Here is a 21,780-nt window from a genome sequence, read left to right as displayed (position 1 = left end):
GTTATATAAGAACCTGTAGTTACAGTGTCATACTTGTCACTGAAAGCAATAGCCCTACCAAACTTACCAGGTCTGTTTTGGAAAACATGCAAGGATCTGTGATCTTTCTAAGAAAAAAAGCTGTTATTTATAAATTACAGGTTGCATCTTCCCCAGCGTAAGCCAGAGGCCTGCCAGCGATTTTGGCTCAGCTGCGCTGACTTACACCAGGTGAAGATTTGGCTTTTTTCAAACCAAAAAATGGGTCCAGGTCAGCAACCCTGGGGAAGGTGTGTAGTGTGCAGGAGATTCTCCTCTGTCAGCTATCCCTGCCTGCTGAAACCATGTCAGGGATGGGGCTGAGCTGGTTCTTGTGCTTTTTTTGCAAGACCAGCTAAATGAAAATGAAGTTTTCTAACAGTTAACCAACGCTCCTTAAGAGCAAAAAAACATACGCAAGACTCTTCCCTTTGGATGAATACTTCCATTTATTCCAACTGGAAAAAACATAATTTTTTTTAAATATACTTAAGTGTCATTTCTTTTTTTGTTTTTCTTTTTAAAGGAATAATAATTATCACATTGTCCTTTACAAACAACAAAAAAATTCCTAGCAATAGTCTGTGGTATGGAGACATCCATCTTCAAGATTTTTCTGCATCTGCTGCTTTGAGTAGGCAATGGGGCATCCCTGCGCGCACGCCAGGGTGCCGGCACCGTCCCTGCAGCGGGACCCTCATCCCCAGGGTGCAGGGCAGGGGCTGGCTTGGCGGAGGCGCAGGGGCACCCTGAGATGCTGGCAGCGCGTGGGGCGATGCAGCTGGTTTAGCCTCTCCGCCCTCCTGCGGCTCAAAGCCCAGCTTTGCCTTAACACCCTCAGGCGCTAACCCGCATCTTCGGGTGCCAAGAGCCCCTTTTGCAAACCTGCTCCTTGCTGGGAAGCACTGGGACAACCCGGCATTGGCTTGCAATCCTGCGGGGCATCCGCCTTGGCCGCCGGGATGCGCTGCGATGGCCGGACCCCAATGGTTTGAAGCATACAGAGAACAAACTCACATCCACCATAACACAACACAGCTGAGCCCTATTTATAGAACACTCGTGCCACGGCGAGGCTGCTGTGGGGCTGTCCTAGCTCTGCGGGCAGGGGCTGAGCCCCCCTGGGAGACCAGCCGCCCCGGCCACAAACAGCCTCGGAGGGGTGAGGGGGTCTCGCCAGGGCAGGATCAGGCCCACGGGAGCAGTTTGCGGTTGTTCTCTTACGTGTTAGGCAGTAGGCAATATTGAGACTTCCACTTGGTAATGAACAGCAGTTAACATAACCCAGGAGACTAGAGCACCATAAGACAAGTCTATATTCAAAACAACGTCATGCTGACATCACACAATTGCACCATTTACACTTTTATTTACTCCAAATAATAGTTCAATGTTTAGTAACTTCAGCGTTCTCTACAGAGGTGTAAAATTCCTTCTCCGGCTTTGGTCATTTACAACGTTGCAGACATTTGGTAGTTCTGTTGTTTCCTATTTAATAATAATAATAATTAAAAAAAAAGTCCCTTTTGCAGCTGTCGGGATTCCTGTATCTGACTGATGGAGCGTACCTGCAAATCACAGGCATGAGCAGACTTCAAAACGCCACCAAGGCCTCTTCAAGATTTCATGAATCAGAAAATGTTCTCTTTATTTACCAGGATCAAAACAAACAAAAAAACAGAAAAAAAGGGTTAAAAAAAAAAAAAAAACCAACAAAAAAAACCTCAAAACAAATGACAATTCAAACTGTCACTGATATACTGAAGAAATCCGATAATGAAATGGAAAGGGTGGTCAAAAGTATGTTTGGTTAGCTCTGGCTGAAAACAATTCTGAATGCGCATGTATTTTCCCAGTGACTTCTAAGATATAGAAATTCCTCTGATATTACAAAATACAAAAATATTTTCTCCAAACTCGCATTTACATTGCATTTACAACAATCGTGGAAATAACTTAGGCTCCCATACTGTCCGAGAGACAAATTACCTACTGACATGGCTAGTGGAAAACAAAAATGTGTTGGAAAGCAAAAGCTATCAGCAAACTGACGATGAGAGTTGACAGTGGTAACCAAAACGTACGGACAAACAGAACTCGAAAGGGTGGCAGTATCTGGGAGAAAGAGGAAAAACTACTGGGTAAATATTACAGGCTAAAGTGAACTTTGTTTGTTTTTTTTCTCCTCCAAAGAAAGATGTGCAAAATATATTCACCGTGCCCAGGATTATGACTATTTATAGAAGCCAGTCTACAACCTCCTTACAAATCCCTACTCTTTAGGTCTTTTTTGTTACAATAAAAGCACTTACATGATCTAAAACAGTGCAAGTTTGTGAGTTAATTTACATTCTCCCAAGGTGCCTAGCAAGGATGCCATTAGGATATGATACAGTTTTTGCTCTTCTGTCTTTTCCGGCTGTGCAACTGTCCCCTGCCACCCAGCGTGGAAGACTTGGGCACGCTGTACGAGCCGTATTTGTGCAGGAGCTCCTCGCTGGTCACGTACCGGAGGCGGGTGGGTTGGGGAATTGGCTCCCCGAGGAAATAGCCCTCGTTGTCGGACTCCGAAGAGGATGAGCAGGTCGAGCACCAGTCGTATTCAGCGAAGTAGGGCCCCCACCTCTCGCCCAAGTGGTTCTGCAAGGCGAGATCCGACACCGTCCGGGGACAGTGGCCATAGACGTCCCTGCGGGGACCCTGCTCCACTGTCTCTCTGCAGCTCCTCTGGTGCATGAACTGGTCGTAGTCTTCCCTGGCTCGCAGCAAGGGTCTCTCCTTCAGCCGGCAGCACTGCTCACTGGCCAGGTGCAGGGCGTTATCCGACCGGGAACGGCGAGACCGCCGGGGCCGGTGCGGGCGGTAATGCCGGTCATCATCCCGCAGGTTAGTTCGCCGGCGCGTGCGCTCGCTCATGGGGGTGTGCCTCGAGCCCTCCTGCGCCCCCAGCTTGCCCCCGGGCACCCCGCTACCGTAGTCGAAGCTCTGGTGCATCTGCCCGTGCGATGGCCGCTCTCGGTACCCAAGGGGGCTGGCGAGGCCGTGCAGGTTCGGCTCCATGTCCTGGTACTGCTGCGCCGACAGCAGGCTGCGGACGGACTCGGCGCTGCGAAATTGCACGGAGGAGTTCAGGGTCCCCATGTTGCTCATCTTCTCCGAGACGTTCATGCCTGAGTCTTTGCTCAGGTCAGGCATCGAGAACCTGGAGAGATGCTCCTGGCGCTTGGCTCCACCATCTGCTGAGAGGCCTTTGCAGGGAAAGGGCAAAGGAAGGGGGAAAAAAAAAAAAAAAAAAGAGAGTTAAGGAGGAGAATTTTTTTGTCAGCCGAGATGCAGGGAGAAGGCTGGGTTTGGCCCAAGACTTGCTTTAAAAAATAACTTGATGCTTTAGATGCTGTCCTGAAGAACCCTTTCAAGAGGATGATTTTTTTTTCTTTAAAGAGCAGGCAGTTCCTCCTTTGGGGAAATCACACCAATTTAAGGTGTTTTGAGTTGGACTCCAAGTTGCTTTTCACGACTTCCTTCCCCATATGTCTACACTGAGCGTAACTTGATAGGAATAACTAGTGATGCCAGTGAGAAATTATGCGTCAGAGGTAACCTGAGGCCTCCTGCATGCTGAGATAACTAGGGTGCCATGATCCGGCACCCACACCTTGTGCAACAACAAAATGTTTGGAAGGACTGCACAACGTCAGGGGCAGCTGAAAATGGGGCCACTGACTAATTCAGGCTCGTCACCATGCTGCACTCCACAGGTCCCCTGAATGTCACCCACGGTGGGGACTGAAGGCGCAGCCATGGCCATGTGCAGGCAGTCGGGTTTCCCAGGAGGCAAGGAAACACCTGAGGGTCTGCTGGAGCTCCCTGTAAGAGCTGTCCTGCTGCAGGAGGGTCAGGCTATCCCTGGCGAGCTGCACGTGGGCAGGAGCCAGGAACAGCAGCTCCAGCTTGATGGGCTGCCCTGCTTGGGAAGGTGGCCCACGGGGTCTCTCCCACGTGCCAGCCAGACCTGAGCTCCTGCAAGCTGCTTTCCTCCAGCCCACAGCTCCCGCAAGGTGCTTTCCTCCAGCCTAGAAAGCCTTCACCTGGCAGCAGAGAAGGGGGGTTTCTGCTCAACACCTGTCCATCAACAAGAAACTCAATGCGCTGCACACTGCCCTAGCCCTTGGCCTGTTTTATGGGTGTTTCCTGACTATTTTCTGACTATCTCCATGTTGGCTTGACAACTGGCAGCAGTCAGCGCTTGCATTGCAAGCTCAGGACAACATGTTTCGCAAGCTATTTCAAAGGAAATCCATTTCATCCCAAATCAAATGCAGAGTGTTTGCTTTGGCGCCCTTCTCCCCATCCCTCTCCGACAACCTCCCCATGCAGACCAAACGTGGAGAGCTGTGCACCATCAGCAGGATTTTCAACATGACGCACAGCCCTTATGCAATTGCTGAGAATTTATGACTTTGTAAATTAATTAAAAAAACCAACAACCCAACCCACAATTCAAGAATAAACTTCTTTTTGCCTTAACAAAAGCTGCTTACATTTCATCAAGAGCTCAGCTCCTTCGGCATTAACTGCTGCCTGCCAAACCTGAACAAGAACAAGGGCTGCTGTCACTAACCCTGCTCACGAGCTGCTTCAGGGTTTCTTTGGACTCAGCCTTAATAAGATCAACAGATCCTGCAAAGATGGGCAAGGTTTTCCAAATCTTCCACTCAGTGGCACCGGGGAGAGCTTTAGCACTTGAGTGCAAGCCGCCGCTGGGTCTCACATGGTTTGGCTTTGCTCCCCAAGTCCCAGCTGCTGCAGCCATTTCTCTCGGCTCTTTTGCTTTTCTGCTGTTAATGGGGATGTTTCTGGAGTTTATGATTACAGCGGAAGGTAAAGCAAAGGAGATCCCTGAACGCCGCAGGAAAAGGGAGAGGCTGGGTTAAAAAAAAAAAAAAAAAAAAAAAAAAGGAAAAGCCATGCTTTGTTTTGAAAAGCACACACTTTTCAAACCAGCTTCAAGCCTTTTTTTTTCCTAAGCCACACTGATCTAGAAGCGAACTAACCCAACCCTGCCCACTGCTCTTTGGAAACAGTCCTGCACAGGCTCCCCGTCCCCCCTGGGGACCTGCCTGCCCGTGCTCCCTGCTCCCGTTATGGGAGCGGGCAATTCCCAGCACGTGCCTCCTCCCCGCTGGAGCTGTGATCCCGGCCTTTGATCCCAGCGATGCCGTTTGGCACATCAGGCACTGCTCCCCATATCCCTCCTGTGCCACCATGGAGGAGCCCAGCAGCTCCCCGGGGAGGGAAAAGCAACTCGGTAACATGCACAAAGACCTCCCGAAAAGCCAGAATAACAGCGGGATTGCCCGTGGAGCTGATCCGAACGTGAATCACGGCCGCTGACAGCCGAATGTGGCCTTAATCAGATCTGTCAGACAATAGCTGATGCCAAGGAAAATGAGCCCTCGGTGACATTTATGCAACCCTTCATTAAGAGAACTGGCGCAGCTCTGCAATAAGAACGAGCAACGGCAGCGCTGTGAGGGGAATACAGCTCCAAACACTGCAGGATGCTTCTGCGGCATCAGCAGATTGATTTTGGCAGCATCGTTGGAGAGGGGCCGACCTCATCCCGCCTCACAGGGGTAAGGGGCGAGCCAGTGCTTCGCCCCCCCCTGCACAGCCAGCCGCATCGAGTGGTACCCACAGCTCTCGGCTCCCCCACCACGGCCACCTCTCTCCTCCAGTCCTGCATCCAGCCAGAATAAAACCAAGCATCTCGGGAGAGGTTCCAGAGACACGGAAAGAGCAAACCCCTACTCTCAAATTAAGACACACGTGCATCCTCCACATCACCGGCAGGAGTGCTGCATGCAGCTGCGGTGGCCGAGCGGGACGATGCGCGGTGAAACCTCTGCTTCTTTTTGCCAGGAGTAAAGCCAGCCATGATAAATGGGGCTCCCAGCTCCGGGAAAGGCAGAACCAGCGCTTCACAGGTTTACTTTATGCAGGATGGGGGGTTCCAGCCCCCTGCGCAGGCCTCCAGCAGACGCTGTGACTGCTTTTGTCTTTTCCCCTTCAAAGTGCTGCTGGTCAGCCCAGGGGGCAGCAATTTCAGTGCAATACACGTATGGCTCATGCTCGGAGTGCAAGGTTTAATCAGTGATTATTAGGTCCAGGGGATGTTTCTGGCTGTTCATCCAGGCGGCCTGATTATAATTAAGCACACACATTTTAAGATCTTGAATTGCTGGGGAAATGTTGATTGTAAAAGGAATCCAGCACACTGCACGTACACACACCAGCATCGCCAGGGCACTCGGGGTGCGATGGAGCTCATGTTCGAGAGGCTGCAGCAAAGCCATCCCCAGACCCAACGGCTTCATTTCTGCATACAACACAATGGGAAACGTTCCTTGCTGAGGGCCAAATGCACCTTCCCAGGCCGATTTGGCAGGCTGCACGTGCACAAGCTTTTCTTTGGGAGCCACACCAGGGAGTGACCCAGCAAGCAGGGTGGCCAGGGGCCAGGAAAGCTTTGTTTTATCTGCTCACGGTGGCAGCGAACAATTTCTTCTGCTCCCTGAGGAGCAAAGCTGAGCTTTTATAGCATCACTGAAGACAACCGAGAGTTCCACATGACTCTGACAGTGCCCAGAGCAGTTACCAGGTCAACAATGCAACTTCTAACCCATGTGAACACAAAGGTGCCTCCAGGCTTAACTTTACATTTACACCAACGCAAGGTGTGAAGCATCGTGAGCAGAGGTCAGGCTCAGATTAGGCTTTCGAAGCTCCCCAAATGCTCCTGTCCCTCTCCACAGAGCCACAAAACCCCAGCAAGGCATAGCGGGAGCGAGCCAGGAGTGCTTCACTGACTGCAGCGAGTTGGGAGGACAGCAATAACCACTTATCTAAAATATTTCATCTAGAAAATACAACCTAGGAATAAAGTTTGAAAGAACAGAGGTTGTTTAGTCTAGAGAAGGGAAGGCTGAAGGGGATATAATAACAGCCTTCAAATGTGGAAAAAAATGCTTGCAAAGAGGAGGGGAATGCATTATTCTCTAGGTCTGCTGACCTCTTACAAAGACAATTTCAGCTTGGAGAAGAGGAAAACTCTTCCTGTGCAACCCCAGCAGAAGACAGTTGGGGCAGGCTCCGGCACCAGAGCATCTCCTGGGCCCCAGAAAGTGGCAGATGCCCGGGCACACGCAGGGATGCTCCGGGTCTCCGGTCCCATGCTACCCTGGGTGGCGTAACCGTGACACCGACCCTCCTCTCCTGCAGTCACTCCCCATTTCAGAGCTGCACCAGCGCATTGAGGCCAAATCTTCTTAAATTACCAGTATTTATTTACAGCCACTGCAGCTCCCTCTTAATGAAGTGTTTCATCTGGGAACACAGCTAATAACCCGCGCAAGCCCTAACCTGGAAGAAAGAGCACACGAGGGGAGACCCCACCACGCAGCAGTGGTATTTTTCTAACAAGGAAACCTCAGAATCTGTTTCCCGAGGCCGTCCAGGGGCGCAGTAGCCCTGCCTCTGGCCCACAGCATGGGACAGTTGTTACCACATCCCTGAGCCTTTTCCAGGGGTGCAAACCCAGGTGTGATGTGCCGACCCCACCAGACTTCCCTTCTGCAAAACGATGCGCTCAGACCTTGAGCCCATCCATCAGCACCTGCCCTAGAGGCTCTTGCACTGGAAGAGGAGAGATGGCACCTGCTGCCACCAGCGTGGTGCATGGGCCGGTGGCTGTCCCACGGCCAGATTGCAGCCAGCACCATAGCACACGTGGACACGGCAGGTTACTTTGCTGCCGTTCTCCACTGCATGGGGCTGCCAGGCTCAATATTTCACCCTGGAGTCTTGGAAACACACGCTTTTCAGATGAGCACAAGTGAAAGCTGTACCTTGGCTGCGGGCATTCGATATAGAACTCCAGCTGGCTACGGCGCCAGGAACACAAAGCAGGTTTTTGATTAACATTAAAGTTTGCTAAGAACATGCTGTACCACCCCCTCTGAAGTTCTTCCCCACCCCTATTATGAACCATGTTTATCCCATAAACATTGCCAAGGGAAATAACAACAGAATAAGCAAAGCAACGGCACAAAGATATTCCTCGTGAGCATCACCTCTACAACCTTGCCACAACAAAGCACTCGGAGGTGCTTAAATCTCACCGTGTGCTTTGCTAAACCGGGGCTGCAAGTCGCATTAATTATGAATTATTAAACGAGTCGGCAAATGACAGCAAAGGGCCCACAGAGAGCACGTACGCTGGGTGCAAGGCTGGGAACGAAGTCCCCAGTGAGGGGCAGCAGCTCCCAGCCCCCATTAAATTAAACTCCCCGCGAAGCTGGGCTAACACAGCAGCTAACATCCCACTGCAGAGACAGCATCGCCTGCTCCACCCTGGCTGGGGAATGCAAAAACGCTCTGGTTTAGGACATTGCAGACAAACAGGGCTGTGCTGATGTTTGCTTCTTGCCTTTACATTTATCATAGTGTACACATACACTGTGCATCGCAGCCCTCGCCACCTGAGCCCCATATGGGTGCCTGCCTGCACCAAAACCCCGCGCCCAGCCCCGACAGGCTGTTGAAATGCAGCTATACAGGCGCAGGAGGGGACGGTACCGCATCTCTTGTGTCCAGCCCCCCATGCCAGAGCCTTCTCTCTCTCATAGCACCAAGCAGGCACATCCTCACCTCCCCTGAAACAGGGTTTATTTCAAGTTAAACCCTGAGAACTAAAAAGGAACTTCAGGAGAAACAGCCTGCCCAGGGCTTTATTTATAGCTCAGCTTCGTCTCACTTCTGAGCGACCTCAGGGTGTGCAGAAATAAAGCAGAACCCTTCTATAAGTGGAAACCATGGAAAGTAAACAATTTGGGGGAAAGCAGAGTGCTCACCGTCCTGACAGCCTCCCATGGTGTGTCCCCCCAGGCCATCCCACGGGTGTCACAGACCGTTTCCCATGCGATCAGTCCCTCCATCCTGATCACTCAAGGAAGCCCCTACACACGGGTGCTGCCTGAGAAAGGGGTTGGATTTTCACCAGAAGCACCCCTGTAACCCCTGTGTCGGCGCCTCCAGCGCCTGCGCTCTCCCAGGGTGGCCGGCACGCTGGGTTGGGGGCGAGATGCTATTGCTTCCCCCAACATCTCCTTCCAGAAACCCATTTCGGCTCTGCCTCTGGTTTGGTTGTTACCCCACGGCTTTGGCACGCCCATGCATGAGACCGAAGGGGTGGAAGTCTGCACGTGGCTGGCCCCCACGGTAAGCCCACCAAACCTCCCATGGCTGAGCAGCAAAAGGTGGGTGAGGGGGAGAAAAAACACTCCTGGCAGTTTTACAGTGTTTTGGCATTGGCCCTTTGGGATGGAAAACCTCCGTCTTCGCATGCTGGGTTTCAAAATGACCCAGCTTGGACTGGGAAATGTTACATCTGTGATTCAAAATTGCAAAAATCTCCCCAGGGATCCCATCTTCTGACTTGGAGTAGTTTTATGCTGCCCGTGTCTGTGGGAAAGAGGGTGGTAGGAGCGCACGGGAGAGGTGGGAGCCTCCTTTTTCTTAGAAAAAGTCAGGAATGGCCAATGTGTTATTTTCTGACTTGCATAACTCAGCTGAAGCACCCGGGGCAGCTGCCCTCTCCAGCCCAGGGGGCCGAGGAACACCTGTGGGATGCAGTGCCACTGGGGACATGGGTATGGGCACCAGCCCCCAGCCCCCTCGCCCTCCCACTGCTATCCCTGCGGCTGTTCCGGAGCTGCTCCCAGGCCCTCAGTGCAGAAGAGACTGGGCCATTGAATGCTTCTCCAGAAAATATAGCCCTGCCCCTCAGAAAAAGGGCTTTTCCTTCTCCCCCTGGCTGCACCCCACCTTTCAGCTCCTCCTCAGGCAGAGGAAGAAGAGGGGACTAGAGGCAGATGATGCCATCGGGTCACTCTGCAACTCAGACGTGCAGGGATCAGTGCTGACTGACCCATGTGCATATCCGTAGGTTTTTTCTCTATGCTTTCTGGGTATATCACAGTTGTCTAGTCCTGGAAAAACAAGCTGTTGGGGGCCTTCGGACAGGAGAAACGTGTGCCATACATGTGACAGCCCATTCCACCCTGTAATGGCACCAGCTTAACTTCTTGTTTTCCTGGGTTTATGCCTGTGACAGACAAGGCTGCTACCTTCACCCAAGCTCAATTTCTGAAGGAATACTTGAAATCTATTTCTCCTTTTGCATACAAGAGCATCACCGTTCAACATGCCTCCTACCTCCAAAGCACATCAGCTCTCTGCAAGCTGCACACAAAGACACTGTTCCCAGAGAATAATGTTTAGCCCGCAGGTACTTTCTTAAGTGGGCTATTTGACCAGCTGGCATTTTGTGGAAATGACTGCTTGGAATCAGCAGAGATCAGCTCTTGATTTCTAATTCAGCTGCTAGGCACGTACAGTGCCTGCAAATTTTAGAGGGCAACACAAGCACAGGCAGAGCAAGGCAGAGCACAAGCACTGGGAGCAGGGCTGTGATGGACCAAGTATCTTCTGGGAAGTGATTAACCTCTGGTAGGATCAGGCTCCTCCTCATGAGAAAAGCTTTCTGGACAAACTCCATCTTAGTCTGGTCCTGATTGCTTAATGAAAGGTCCTACGGGGTAAACATTGCTACAGCATTCACTGTTTTGTATTGTTCCTAATGCCATAAAAAAAAAAAAAATAAAAGGCAAAAGCAGCCAAAGGAAAGAAAAAAGGAAAGATAATACAAAATCAGCAAAAATGAGCTCTCCCTTGGAAAATGTGCTGGAAAATGTGTTTTGCTCTCTGCCTCTCCATCTAACAGCCACGTTGGGCAGGAGAAGGACCCACTCTCCAAGAAGCTGTAGTGGATTGGAGTCTGTTGTAGCCTTGAGTTGATGGCAGACAGAAGAATTCCGACAGAAATGTGGGAAAAAAGGAGAGATGCCCTGTAGCAGCAGGGAACTCTGCCCTTTGCCAGTGGATGTGTTTAAATCACATCAGCACTTGTGGCAACTACACAAGCACAAACCGGAGGACAGCAGAGACCCTCCCGTCTAATCTGAACCCTGAAACAGAGCGGGAGGGTCACAGCTACCTCTGCAATTCAAGTGTGCTGGTGCACTGCGAGCCATGGTGAGACAGCAGAGCACAGCCGAGCATTTTAAGGGCAAGTGCCCAGCATTAACAGTGTCCCATCTCTTTACTAACTTGCAAGGAACTGTCTTTGAAGAGATCAAGTAGAGCCTGGCTGGTAAGGTGAAAACCTGGGGTCTTGCAGGAGACTGGGAGTCACCATAGATCTTGTCCCACCCAGTGGGTGACCCCTGATCCAGCACTGAATGCATTACAGATATCCTAGGGACAATCTCTCCTTACAGGAGGCAGCCCTCTGGCCAGAGGACAGGGACTACCGCTGCACACCCCATGAGTTATCTGCTTCCACCAGCGTCTCCAGCTAATTAGTAGTTAGATTCTAATAGAAACATCACAGCAAAATCTGCTGCCAGGGAGGGACCAGCTTTTAACATGTGCTCTGCAGGGCAGGGACTGTTTGCCCTTCAGCTCCCTATAAAAAGAAAGGAACGTTTTCAGCAAAGCCATAAAATGTTAGATGGATGCGGTGTTAATTATTTCACTTTATAAGGTGGAGCAACTGTGCAGCATCGGTAGCTCAAAGGGACCTTGTATGTGGATGCCTGGAAGCCTCTTGCAAAGCAGAGCCTGGGGCACACGGGGTGGAGGGCACAGGGTGAGCCGGACCCCTGGGCTGCGTTGTGGGGGACTTCATGGCAGTCCTTGCTGGGCAGCTTGCTCGGCCCCGGCAGGGAGTGCGGGGACAGAAAAAGCCAGGCAGTGAGCTGCTGTGTCCTGACACCTCCTGCCCAAAAACCTGCTCTGCCATAGACCTCAGCCAGGTCACCAAATCTCCCCGTCCTCAAAACACTGCCAATTAAATGGGATGATAATTGTGACCTCCATAATTGCGCAGGGTCCTGGGGGACCTGCCTGTTACTGCTGCAGTGCCTCCCAGCTCAAGATGAGCCAGGTCCCAGAGCAAAGAAAATTATTAGAATCTTACACATTAATAAAAATGTTATCACCTTACTCTGCAGAGAAACTGCTTAAATTCATTGCAAGCCCCATCATGCTGAGCATCTGCTCCAGAAAGCAGGAAAGAAGCGAGTCCCTAAGGCAGGCACTACACGTAAGGGAATTCATATTTTGGCTGCATATGTAGGATGAAAGCCTGTGGAAAGTCTCCCTCCCAGCGTTTTAAAAATGGGCTTCTAAAACGAAAGATAGAATGATTTTCACTCTAATACGAAGGCCTTGCCATGTTTCCCATCTCTTGACCTGTATCCCTGATAACTTGTTACACTTCAGCTCCAAAGTATGCAACAGCTCCTCTAATACTCAGAGATTGCTCATCTGAACTCTGTGTTGCTCAAGACTCTCTGTACTGATGGGGTTTACACAATATGAGTTTTCAGGCACATGAGTGGCTTTGGAAATATGGAGCTTTACTTAGGGAAATTTTGTTTTGGAGAGCAACTCCCAACTCCCTCGCCATTTCCCATCTATTTTTCCTCTGTGTATACACGAGGCTGTTTGAGCAGAACCCTCTCCAGCTCATTAGCTTCTCCTCTCCCCCCTTGCTTTGCCACTGGCCAGTTAGGGAGATCCTGGCTGAACACAGAGATCATTTCACATTTTGGCACGGGGCTGGCAGCTTCCCTAAACAAACACACTGAAACCCAGGAGCAAGGCGAGGAGGCACGGGTGTAGCAGAGCAAACCTGTCCATCCAGGTGGGGCAGAGCACCGAGATCGGGCTCAGGGGTGCTCAGATCTGCGGGGTCCGGCGATGCTCGCTGGCGCATCCCCACCACCTGGTACCAGCATCCCGTGGGGGGCCCTCGGGACAGGGTACCACACACTCCCCAGGCTGCTCGCTGCATTGCCACTGACAGCAAGACAGACGTTTTGCAGGAGATGGGTGCAGGACCTGCCCAAATCCAAGCAATGCTTGGCTGGAACAGAGAAAAGCTGGGGGAGAGGCAAAGAAAAATCAAGGCAGTGTCTCTGGCAAGCAAACCAGGCTCAGTGTTTTCCTTTCCAAGAAGTTTTCCGCCGAGGGGCTCGGAAGAAAGTGATAGCTGTGCCAGACGAGCGCAGCTGTCCAATAAAGCAAACTACAGCAGGAGGGGGTGCACAGGGGACTGAGCCCCCCCAGTGCTGAGCTGCGGACCACAGCCCTGCTGCAGACACGTCCGTGCATGCACACCCATCCCTGCAGCCGCAGAATGAAACCCAAATATGTTCGGGGTGAGAAGACTGAGAAATACTACCCTGGGATGTGTTCATGAGAAATGGGCTCAGCCTGACGGGACAAGCATCTTGCCTGGCTTTTCCCTGCAGTTTCTACCAGGGGATTGAGGAAGAGGGGAAACAGAGCCGTGTGTAAATGGGGAGGAATTGCTTTTAACTAGTCACATGCTCAAGGACTGCGTGACATGCAAACGGGGTTAACTGGGCCTATTTCAAAGCATTTAAAAATATTTTTAGCCTGCAAGAGCAGCTGACAGCAGTCCTTCAAGCACTGAAGGCTGGAATCAGCCTCTGTGTTAGCAGCTGGCCTTGATTTTTCTCCCCTCTTCACAAAAGGGAGGATTAAAGAGCCTGAAAACATTTGTTTTGAGCTACAAAGAAAGGCCAGTCATCTATAAAGCCCTGCATTTAGTAAACAAGCAAGCAAAGCGAGAGGGGGCTGCTGGGCACACTGCAGCCAGGCAGGCAAGCCCAGGGTACCGCACGGCCGTCCCCAAGCTGCCCGTCACCCCCGTAATGGGAAGACACCCATCATGGCACTGACCCACACAAGGGACCCCATCGGATGGAGGAGGTCCTGGGGTGGTGGCAAGGTGACAGGAGCGGAGGTGACGTACCTGTTGCATTGGAGAGCGCGAGGGACTCCATGGAGCCACGGGGAGTCTGCTCGGTGGGTGTCAGGTCCTCTGTGAACTTGAGGGCATTGATGGGGTGCCGGGTGCGGCACTGCGGTGTTGGCATCCCACCTTCCTCTTCCTCTTCGTACTTGGGGACTTTGAGACTTCCTCTGGTCTCAGGGAAGCTCTGGTTGGACATGTCACTGTAGCTTTCCTGTGAGCGAAGTCTCCCTGAGTAATAGTCCTCTCTGCAGTCCTGGATGAAGCTGCCACCATGGCTCTTCATCGCCAGCGAGGAGCTCCTCTTTGGGTTGCTGAAATGTTTTGCCCATAAATCCGGCTGCGAGCTCGGGACCTGGCTGGGGTTATAGGAGGTCCTTATGTTGCACTGGCTGAGAAGCTGCAGAGGGCTTTGGGATTGACTTTGCTCCATTTTGCTCCCGTAGTGATAGAGCTCGTCCCGGCTCCTCCACAAGTGGTCCCTGTTGAGGCTCGGCGTCTGGCTGGCCAGGCTCAGCAAATCCATCTGCAGGGACAGCGGGTCCACGTCAGTGGAGAGGCGGTTGGAGGTGACCTGCAACTGGTTGCATGGGCTGCGTGCCCCCTCCTCGCCCTTCCCCTTGTTCTTGCCGATCTTGGCACTGCGGCGGGACTCCTTGGCTCGTGCGCTCTGGAAAGCAGAGTCGGAGGAGTCGGAGCCGTTGGGGTCGTCGCCAACGCTGCAAGCCCTGGAGCAGAAGATCTGCCCCTGCTTGGGCAGGAAGGGCCGTCCCAGCAGAGACTTCTTGCACTGCGCGCAGCAGAAGCAGGTCTCAGTGGCGTGCCAGTGCTGGCCGTCATACGTCATCTGGCCCTGGTCAATACCTTGAGGGGGAAGATGCACAGGGTCACACTCAGCCTGCCTACATCACTTCACACTGCACTTAACGCACGCAGCCCCTACGAGCGACACACACCCAGGCTTGCTCTTGAAAGCCCTTCAGCAGGGTTGCTCCAGTGTGTGAAGTTAAGCCCATTTCTAATTCCTTGCAGGCTGCAGGTCTTTGCTCGGGAGTTACTCAATGCTGGGAAAGGCAGCAGGACTGAGCCTCAAGCTATTTTGTATTAAATGGGGATATTTCCGATCATAAAGCAAAGGAATGCAAGAAGTTCTCCATAAAGTCCTTGAAGTCAAAGCAATAGTATGCTGCCTATTTAAAAAAAAACAAAAAAGCCTCCAGCTGAACCATAATGAGGAATTTGTGCTGCCTTGGTTAAGTATGTAACAGAGAAGATGACAGCCCTGTCCCTCGCTGCTACTGCGGCCCCATCCTAACTTTATTTTGGCTGCTGGGGCCCCTTTTCCAAAAGGAAGCGGAAAGAGCCGGCCCCAGGGATCTGAGTGCACACCCTTGCCTTGCAGCCAGCCACATTTGGGGTAGCCCCCGCCAGCCCACCCCGGGCTAAATGAAGGAGTTGATGGAGATACTCTGTCCCCTGCCAGCAAAACCCTGGGGAGCACACGCCTGCTGCATGCACAGCACTCTTGGTCAGAGCCGTAAGCAAAGCTCCTGAGGTTTCAATTATAACATTTATTCACTTGTTTAAGCTGTTGTTCATGGCAAAAGCCCCCGTTACCTGAGAAACTGCTGTGCACAGCGTGGGCTGGCCGGCACGGCGGGGTGCTGCACCGCACGTGTGCACAGCGCGTGCTTGCACACCCGCCGCAGCGTGCCGCTGGGGGGGGCCGAATGCTGCCGGGTAATTTGCAAATGAACAGTACGTTAACAGTCCGTTTTATTCCCAGCTAAATTTGGTTTAGCGTAATTGTTTTTTCTTCCTCCGTTATAATGAGCGGAATGCTTTTATACAGGCTGGAGCGCTAGGCTTGTGGACAAAAGAGAGACAAGACGATGGGTGGGATTTTATCAGCTCCTCTTCCAACCCAATGAAGCCATGTCACAGAGCAAGGAGCACAGTCTCCTTACTCCATCCTCGGCTACCCAACCCAAGCTGTACAAGTCTTAAGCACAGGCTCACCTTTGATTTACGTGGCTCTTAAGCACAACACTCGGTGACTACTATAAGCAACTTGCAGCAAAATGGCTGCAGTCCCTCCTTTGCTAGAAATGTGCAGATATGCACCAAAACAGGCATTTTGCCCCAAAAACCTGACAGTCAGCAGGCTCCAGCCAGGCGGACGGAGGGGAGGACAGCAGATGGGGGAAGCATGAGAGAAGAGTGTGTGCGAGAAGCATTAACAGCTGCTTCTTCACCGCTCTGCAGCTGAGCTTTTGGGAAGGATGTGCTGCAGGTCACAGCAAACATGTCCTCCAAGTGCTTCACTGAAGCCCTGAGTTTTCCTCCCCCCGGGCCATCTGGCCACTGCACGAGAGCAAAACGGTTGGGTTTTTTCCTCTCCCTGCAGCCCATGAAACGCTGGAACACGTGAGCTCACCTCCATGGACAAAGGAAGGGCTGCCCGCGGGCCCGCGAGCAAATGCTCAGTCAAGTGGCAAACGGGACCAGGGCGAGCAGTGAGGCGGCTTCCCAGCCCACCCCGCTCCCCACCCCCCGAGCACTGGGGGCACAGCTAGCCCCCAGAACAAAGTATATTTTATATTGTTGTTCTAGGAACAGTTCTCGACTGATGCATTATTTCTTCTTTGTCCGAGAACATCTATCTGTGCGTTGATTAAAAAAGGCAAACAGAAACAATAATGATGCCTAAAGAACAAGCGTCTTTCCTGTCAGTAGCCCATTAACTCACGCCATCCTTTGGCACGCTTGGCTGGGAAAAATCTGAGAGTCGAAGAGCCAGCCTGCTTACAGAAAAATGAGATTTAGAGGGGAAAAAAATGTGCATTATATTAGGACAGAGAAAGCTTTCACTAGTTGCAACAGCTCCAGAGGTTGCTTTCTGACAGTCCTTCCCTCTCTGACCCCAAAAAGGGATAAGCAGTGGGTTACCCAAACAAATTACTGTGCTAGCTCCTTGGTGGCGATGCAAGAGGGGCACAAGTCTCTTTGGATGCCCCAGGGCTGGAGCAGACCCCAGCCGCAGGCAGTCCTGCTCACAGCCCAGGTTGTTGTCAAAGGCGTAATGCAAGAGCCCTCGTTGCCAGAAATGACCTTGCAAGCAGAGGTTTGCCCCGCTCCCACCCAGCCCCGCGCTCGCCCCAGGGCTGGGGGACGGTGGCACGTACCGATGTGCTGGGCGCAGGTGTCGCAGTACTCGGCGTAGAGGGACTCAAAGCAGCTGCAGCAGTACGGCCTGCCATCCTTCATGATGTACCTCTGCCCTCCCAGCACCGTCTCGCATTCAAAGCAGCAGAAGTGCTTCATGTGCCAGTGCCGCCCTTCGGCCTCGGTGCATTCGTCGGCAAAAATGATCTGGGTGGGGGAGACAAACACGGAGCAGAGTCGGTCAGAAAGGGGATCTGGGATGTGGGCACCAACCTTCGTTCTCCTGCCCGTGCATGACAGCTCTGACCTTTTGTTCATGCCACCTCCAAATTTTACAGCTACTTCCCCTCCCTGTTCTGCACAGGGAAACTCCCAGGGCTCGGCTTAGCTCAGGGGCACCCATCGCTTCTCAGGGAAACCCATTAAAATGCAAATACATCAGGACCATGCCAGTGCACGGACCACAAAGCGTTAAGGCAGAGCTCGCAGTAACGTGCTCCTAAGCACATCCATCAGCAGGAGGGGTCGATCAGGGTAATAAACACCCTTATATACAGCCTATTGATCCGGCGGACTATTGAAGAACACTTACTAAAACACATTTATCTGTCTCTGAAACAGGGACCTGAGTACAAAGGGTGAGCAGAAACACAAGTGGCAGCACTCTGGAGGGGAGAGAAACGGAGCTAACTAGCTCCTCACCATCACCTCTACCCCAGCCTGTGCGCTTATAAAAATGATTGCAGTCGTTATACTAGCGAGGAAACTGAGGCACAGAGCGCTGCTAAGGGTGGGCTGGTGAAGCGGCCATCTCAAATGTTTTCAGCACATGCTTTCTTGCTTCCCATCCCCACCCCTGTGCTTCCCATCCCCACCCCATCTCCACTCCCAAAGCCAAGCCAGAGGAGCAAGCAGTGCCCAGCTCTTCTCCCTGGCTCTCTGCCCTGGCACAGGTCACACCAAAAGCTTTTTCTCTGCAGTTCCTCTTACCCCTGAGTTACCCTTTCTCAAAATTAGCGACGGATATTCCAGGGGAAGAAATGCATGTTAAAGATGGAGCTGAATGAAAGACTTACATGAAAATTTGCAGGGATAAAAAGTACATGAAAAAAAAATTACCCAGCCTACGCCACAAGGAAATAAGGCCAGTTGAATAGTTAGGAGTTGTTTTTTTACTGGTAATGTTACAAATCTAATTGGATACATACGTCAATGTTCCTTATATTTGAAGTGCATATAGCCTTGGATATTTACTATTACACGCTTGCATAGATGGGACATGGTATTTTATAGTACATATGGTTTTCCACACTATGGTTTTCATAACTTTAAAAGCCAGAACAATTTCCTTCACCAGCCTTTTAAACAGAGATTGACACTTGAGAAACGCTCTGAGGCGACTCTGTAGTTTTCTGTATTCGTTTTGTATTCCATTTGTTCAGCTTCCTATAGCCCGTTAATCGCCTCTCTCAGAGCCTATTTCAGCTCAGCGTGTACCCAGACACTACCGCCTTGTAGGAAATACAGCAGCCATCCACCAGAGGCTTCTTCTGGGGGAAGAGAGGGGAAGGGAGGACCACCACACACAGCTGGACTAAAATCACACAGCACGGGGGCTGCGCTGTTGCTGCAAACACTCATGGATGTTTCAGCTCCCTCAGCTCCTTGCGTGTAGCTGCAAATTGGTCTCAGAACAGTCCCAGGCAGGCTGCAACTAAAAATCCCCGAGACGCTCACCTGAAACCTCAGGCAAAGCTTGCATGAACCCTTGGCAAACCTCAACCGTCGTATTTCATGTGCATGACCCACGTAGAGGCCAGGGTGGATGGAGGGGAAATACCATCTAGCTGGCAAAAGGGACCCTCTCAACCCACCCCCACAGGCAGCATCCGTGGCAGAAGCTGGGGCGGGCTGGCTCTTACCTCGTCGCACGCTGCGCAGCGGGGCTTGAGGCACTCGGCGTGGTGCCTGCCACAGTAGATCTTCCCGTCTTGGTAGAAGTAGATCAGGTCGACCAGCAGCTCGTTGCAGACGCTGCAGATGAAGCAGGGAGGGTGCCAGCAGACGCCGTGCCCCGCTCGCGAGGCGAAGACGGCCATGTCCCCCCCGTTGATCTGGCCGCCGCACTGTCGGAAAGGTGGGTGTTTAGCGGGGGGGACGGACAAGCCCGCTGCCACCCATCGCCAACCAGCTGATTTCACAACTGTGGCAGAAGAAGGTGCTAATTCACAGCTCCTTTCTGGTCTCTCTTATCTCTTTTCATCTCCATTTTGTGGCCAGGATATCAACAGCTTCCCCCCCTGCACAAGGCCAGGAGATGAAGTGGCTGCTCCGCTTCAAATACTGCGGGGTACTCTTGGCAGGCACCCCAACAGACCCCAGCGCTCGTAGCTGGCAGGGGGCATGGGGTGGGCGCTGCTCCCGCGAGCTTCACTTAACTTTGGTGATTCAAAAGCCTCCTGGCTTGTGCCAGTCTGTCAGCTGCTACCCACCTGCTCGCAGATGGCTCCCGTCATGGTCACAGGGAATGGCCGGACATTGCCTCTCCCTAAATTTTCCCTCTTCCTTTGGTTGCTGAAGAGTTTGAGCTCCCTCTTCTCCTCTTCATCCAATGAATTGCAATAGCGAACCTAAAAAACACAAGTGATGCTCAATGTTACGGGTGTCACTGGCTCCCCGGGCAGCATGTCACACTGCCCCACGAGCTCTGCTGAAGCTCCGCGTGGGGGTTACGCAGACAAACCCTGCCCTTGGCTGGGGGAGGCTGGAGAAACACAGGGCTTCGGTCATCCCGGGTTCCAGTCAACATTTCAAGAGGTAGAGATGAGAAGAAAGGGCAAGGAGGAAGATGGCTCTTTGGGTGCTCGGTTTTTAGGAAAATCTTAAAAGTTGGGTCCTCAGACTCCCGCTCAGACCAGCAGCCAGACTGACGGTTTTCCTGCTTTCTTTACCAGCCCCCTTAAGGCAGAGGTCTTACAGCAGCTTCAAAATATTTTATTGGCATTTCAAGAGCACAGCCCCTTTTCCCTGTGCAAATGATGGAGCTATCTGGGAACTACTCTTCCAGCACTGGGTCAAGTTTGTATGTTGCAAAACCTCTGCATAGAAGGTAATAAGGAAATAAGTAAAATAAAAGGATACAAACAATGATGCAATTTCCCCGAAGCTTGTAAAACTGAGGTTTTCCTGGCTATTTTCATCCCGCCGGCTTAGCTCTTGGCTTGTTGCATCTCAATGGAGAATACAACTGAAGAGCCAAGGTGGCCACGTGTAGCACCAGTGCCCAGCCCAGCCTCCGTTACTTTGGAGCGTAGGCTCACGGAACCAAGCAGGATTATTCATGTGAGTGACCAACACACCTTGAATTTTCAAAGGAGCAAAACTAAGCACGAGGGGAAACCGGATGCAAAATCTGCCAATTTGCAGAAAATACACGCAGTCTTGTGCCTCCAGCTTACAGCAGCACATAGCAGCGTTCACGTGTATTTACTCTGACGCTGCTCGGCTGTCAGAGGCTGTGGGTTCTCAGCAGCTGCCAGGGAAGGCAGTCGGGCAGGTTGGGGCCCGAGGGTGTACGGGAAGAAGCCCCTACCCGGTGCCTGGAGCTCCCCCGGCGCTGGCAGCGCCGCGCTGTGCCCATGGCACCCAGCCACGCGCAGGAAAACTCGTTAAAATCTGACCTAGATCAAACAAGTTACCTGCACGTATTTTCCAGAGCGGCTTCTTCAGAAAGCAACATGAAAATAACTTTTTTTGTTTACACAGGGAAATTTTGCGGGCTACCAGAAGCCAATGTTCTCACTGGTGAGAACAGGACGTCAAAGACCGGACCCTTTTTGCTACCTCACATCGCTCTTGGGAGACTTAAGAAGGTTTATTTGCTCTGACTGGTCTTGACTCAACCTCCACCTTGCCAGGCTCTCCCAGCTCGCACAGCTCAGACGAGTGAAACCCCTCCCCAGCACACGCGTTCCCACTCCCAAAGTGAGTCGGAAGCAGCACTTGGGAAAAGGTTTTTGCTCATATCTGGCTCAAGCTGATCTCAACAGCATTTCACACTACAATTAACGCAGCTTTGGCCTCCGAGGGCTGAGAAAAGGCTTTTATTTCCGAGACTTAAGAAAGATGTTTTGGGAAAAAAATTAACTTTAGAAACAAGCAACTCCCTCCCCACCTCCAATGCCATTGAAGCAGGGAGCAAATACAGCACTTAAATGGCAACATGACCAAACTCCAAGTAAATCCCCCCAAAAAGCAGAAAGGGCTGCAAAGGGGACAGCCACGCTTCCCACCAGCAACCCCGGGAGGCACGTCCCCTCCCCACCCGCAGCCCTGGTGGCATGTCCGAGGGTGCTTTTTGGATACTGACCTCATTGTCGTGCGGTGGCAGCTGGTGCAAAAGCTGCTTTATGCGAGATTTTTCTCCTGGGCTGTTGACATAGGGGACCTTGTCCTCAGGCAGGCAGCTGTAGTACTGGTGCACCTACGGAGCAAGAGAGGCAACTGCAGTGGGGCTCCCCGGCTGAGCCCGTGCCTGGCCAGTAGCCACCCCCCGAGCCAGCGGGCACCAGGTTTTCCCCATGATTTGGAGCGGGGAAATGCAGCTAGGCGCTGCTTTGGGTTTATTGCCT

General features: G+C 52.0%; 1 protein-coding gene across 2 annotated transcripts in view; it reads right to left on the bottom strand.

The window, feature by feature from the left end:
* Positions 1-2,204: 2,204 nt before the first annotated feature.
* The window catches only part of PRICKLE2 (prickle planar cell polarity protein 2), a 109,078-nt gene continuing 89,502 nt past the window's right edge, over positions 2,205-21,780 (bottom strand). For both annotated transcript variants that reach the window (XM_040592910.1, XM_040592911.1), the window contains 6 exons: positions 21,519-21,632; positions 19,642-19,779; positions 19,072-19,275; positions 17,170-17,356; positions 13,985-14,848; positions 2,205-3,266 (listed from right to left, as the gene is read on the bottom strand). In XM_040592910.1, the coding sequence (XP_040448844.1) occupies positions 2,398-3,266; positions 13,985-14,848; positions 17,170-17,356; positions 19,072-19,275; positions 19,642-19,779; positions 21,519-21,632 (2,376 nt within the window). In that variant the 3' untranslated portion in view covers positions 2,205-2,397. The remainder of the gene's footprint in view (positions 3,267-13,984; positions 14,849-17,169; positions 17,357-19,071; positions 19,276-19,641; positions 19,780-21,518; positions 21,633-21,780) is intronic.

The sequence above is a fragment of the Falco naumanni genome, chromosome 4 (assembly GCF_017639655.2).
Source record: "Falco naumanni isolate bFalNau1 chromosome 4, bFalNau1.pat, whole genome shotgun sequence".
NCBI classification, from domain to species: Eukaryota; Metazoa; Chordata; class Aves; order Falconiformes; family Falconidae; genus Falco; species Falco naumanni.
This window is presented reverse-complemented; position numbering and strand designations above follow the sequence as displayed.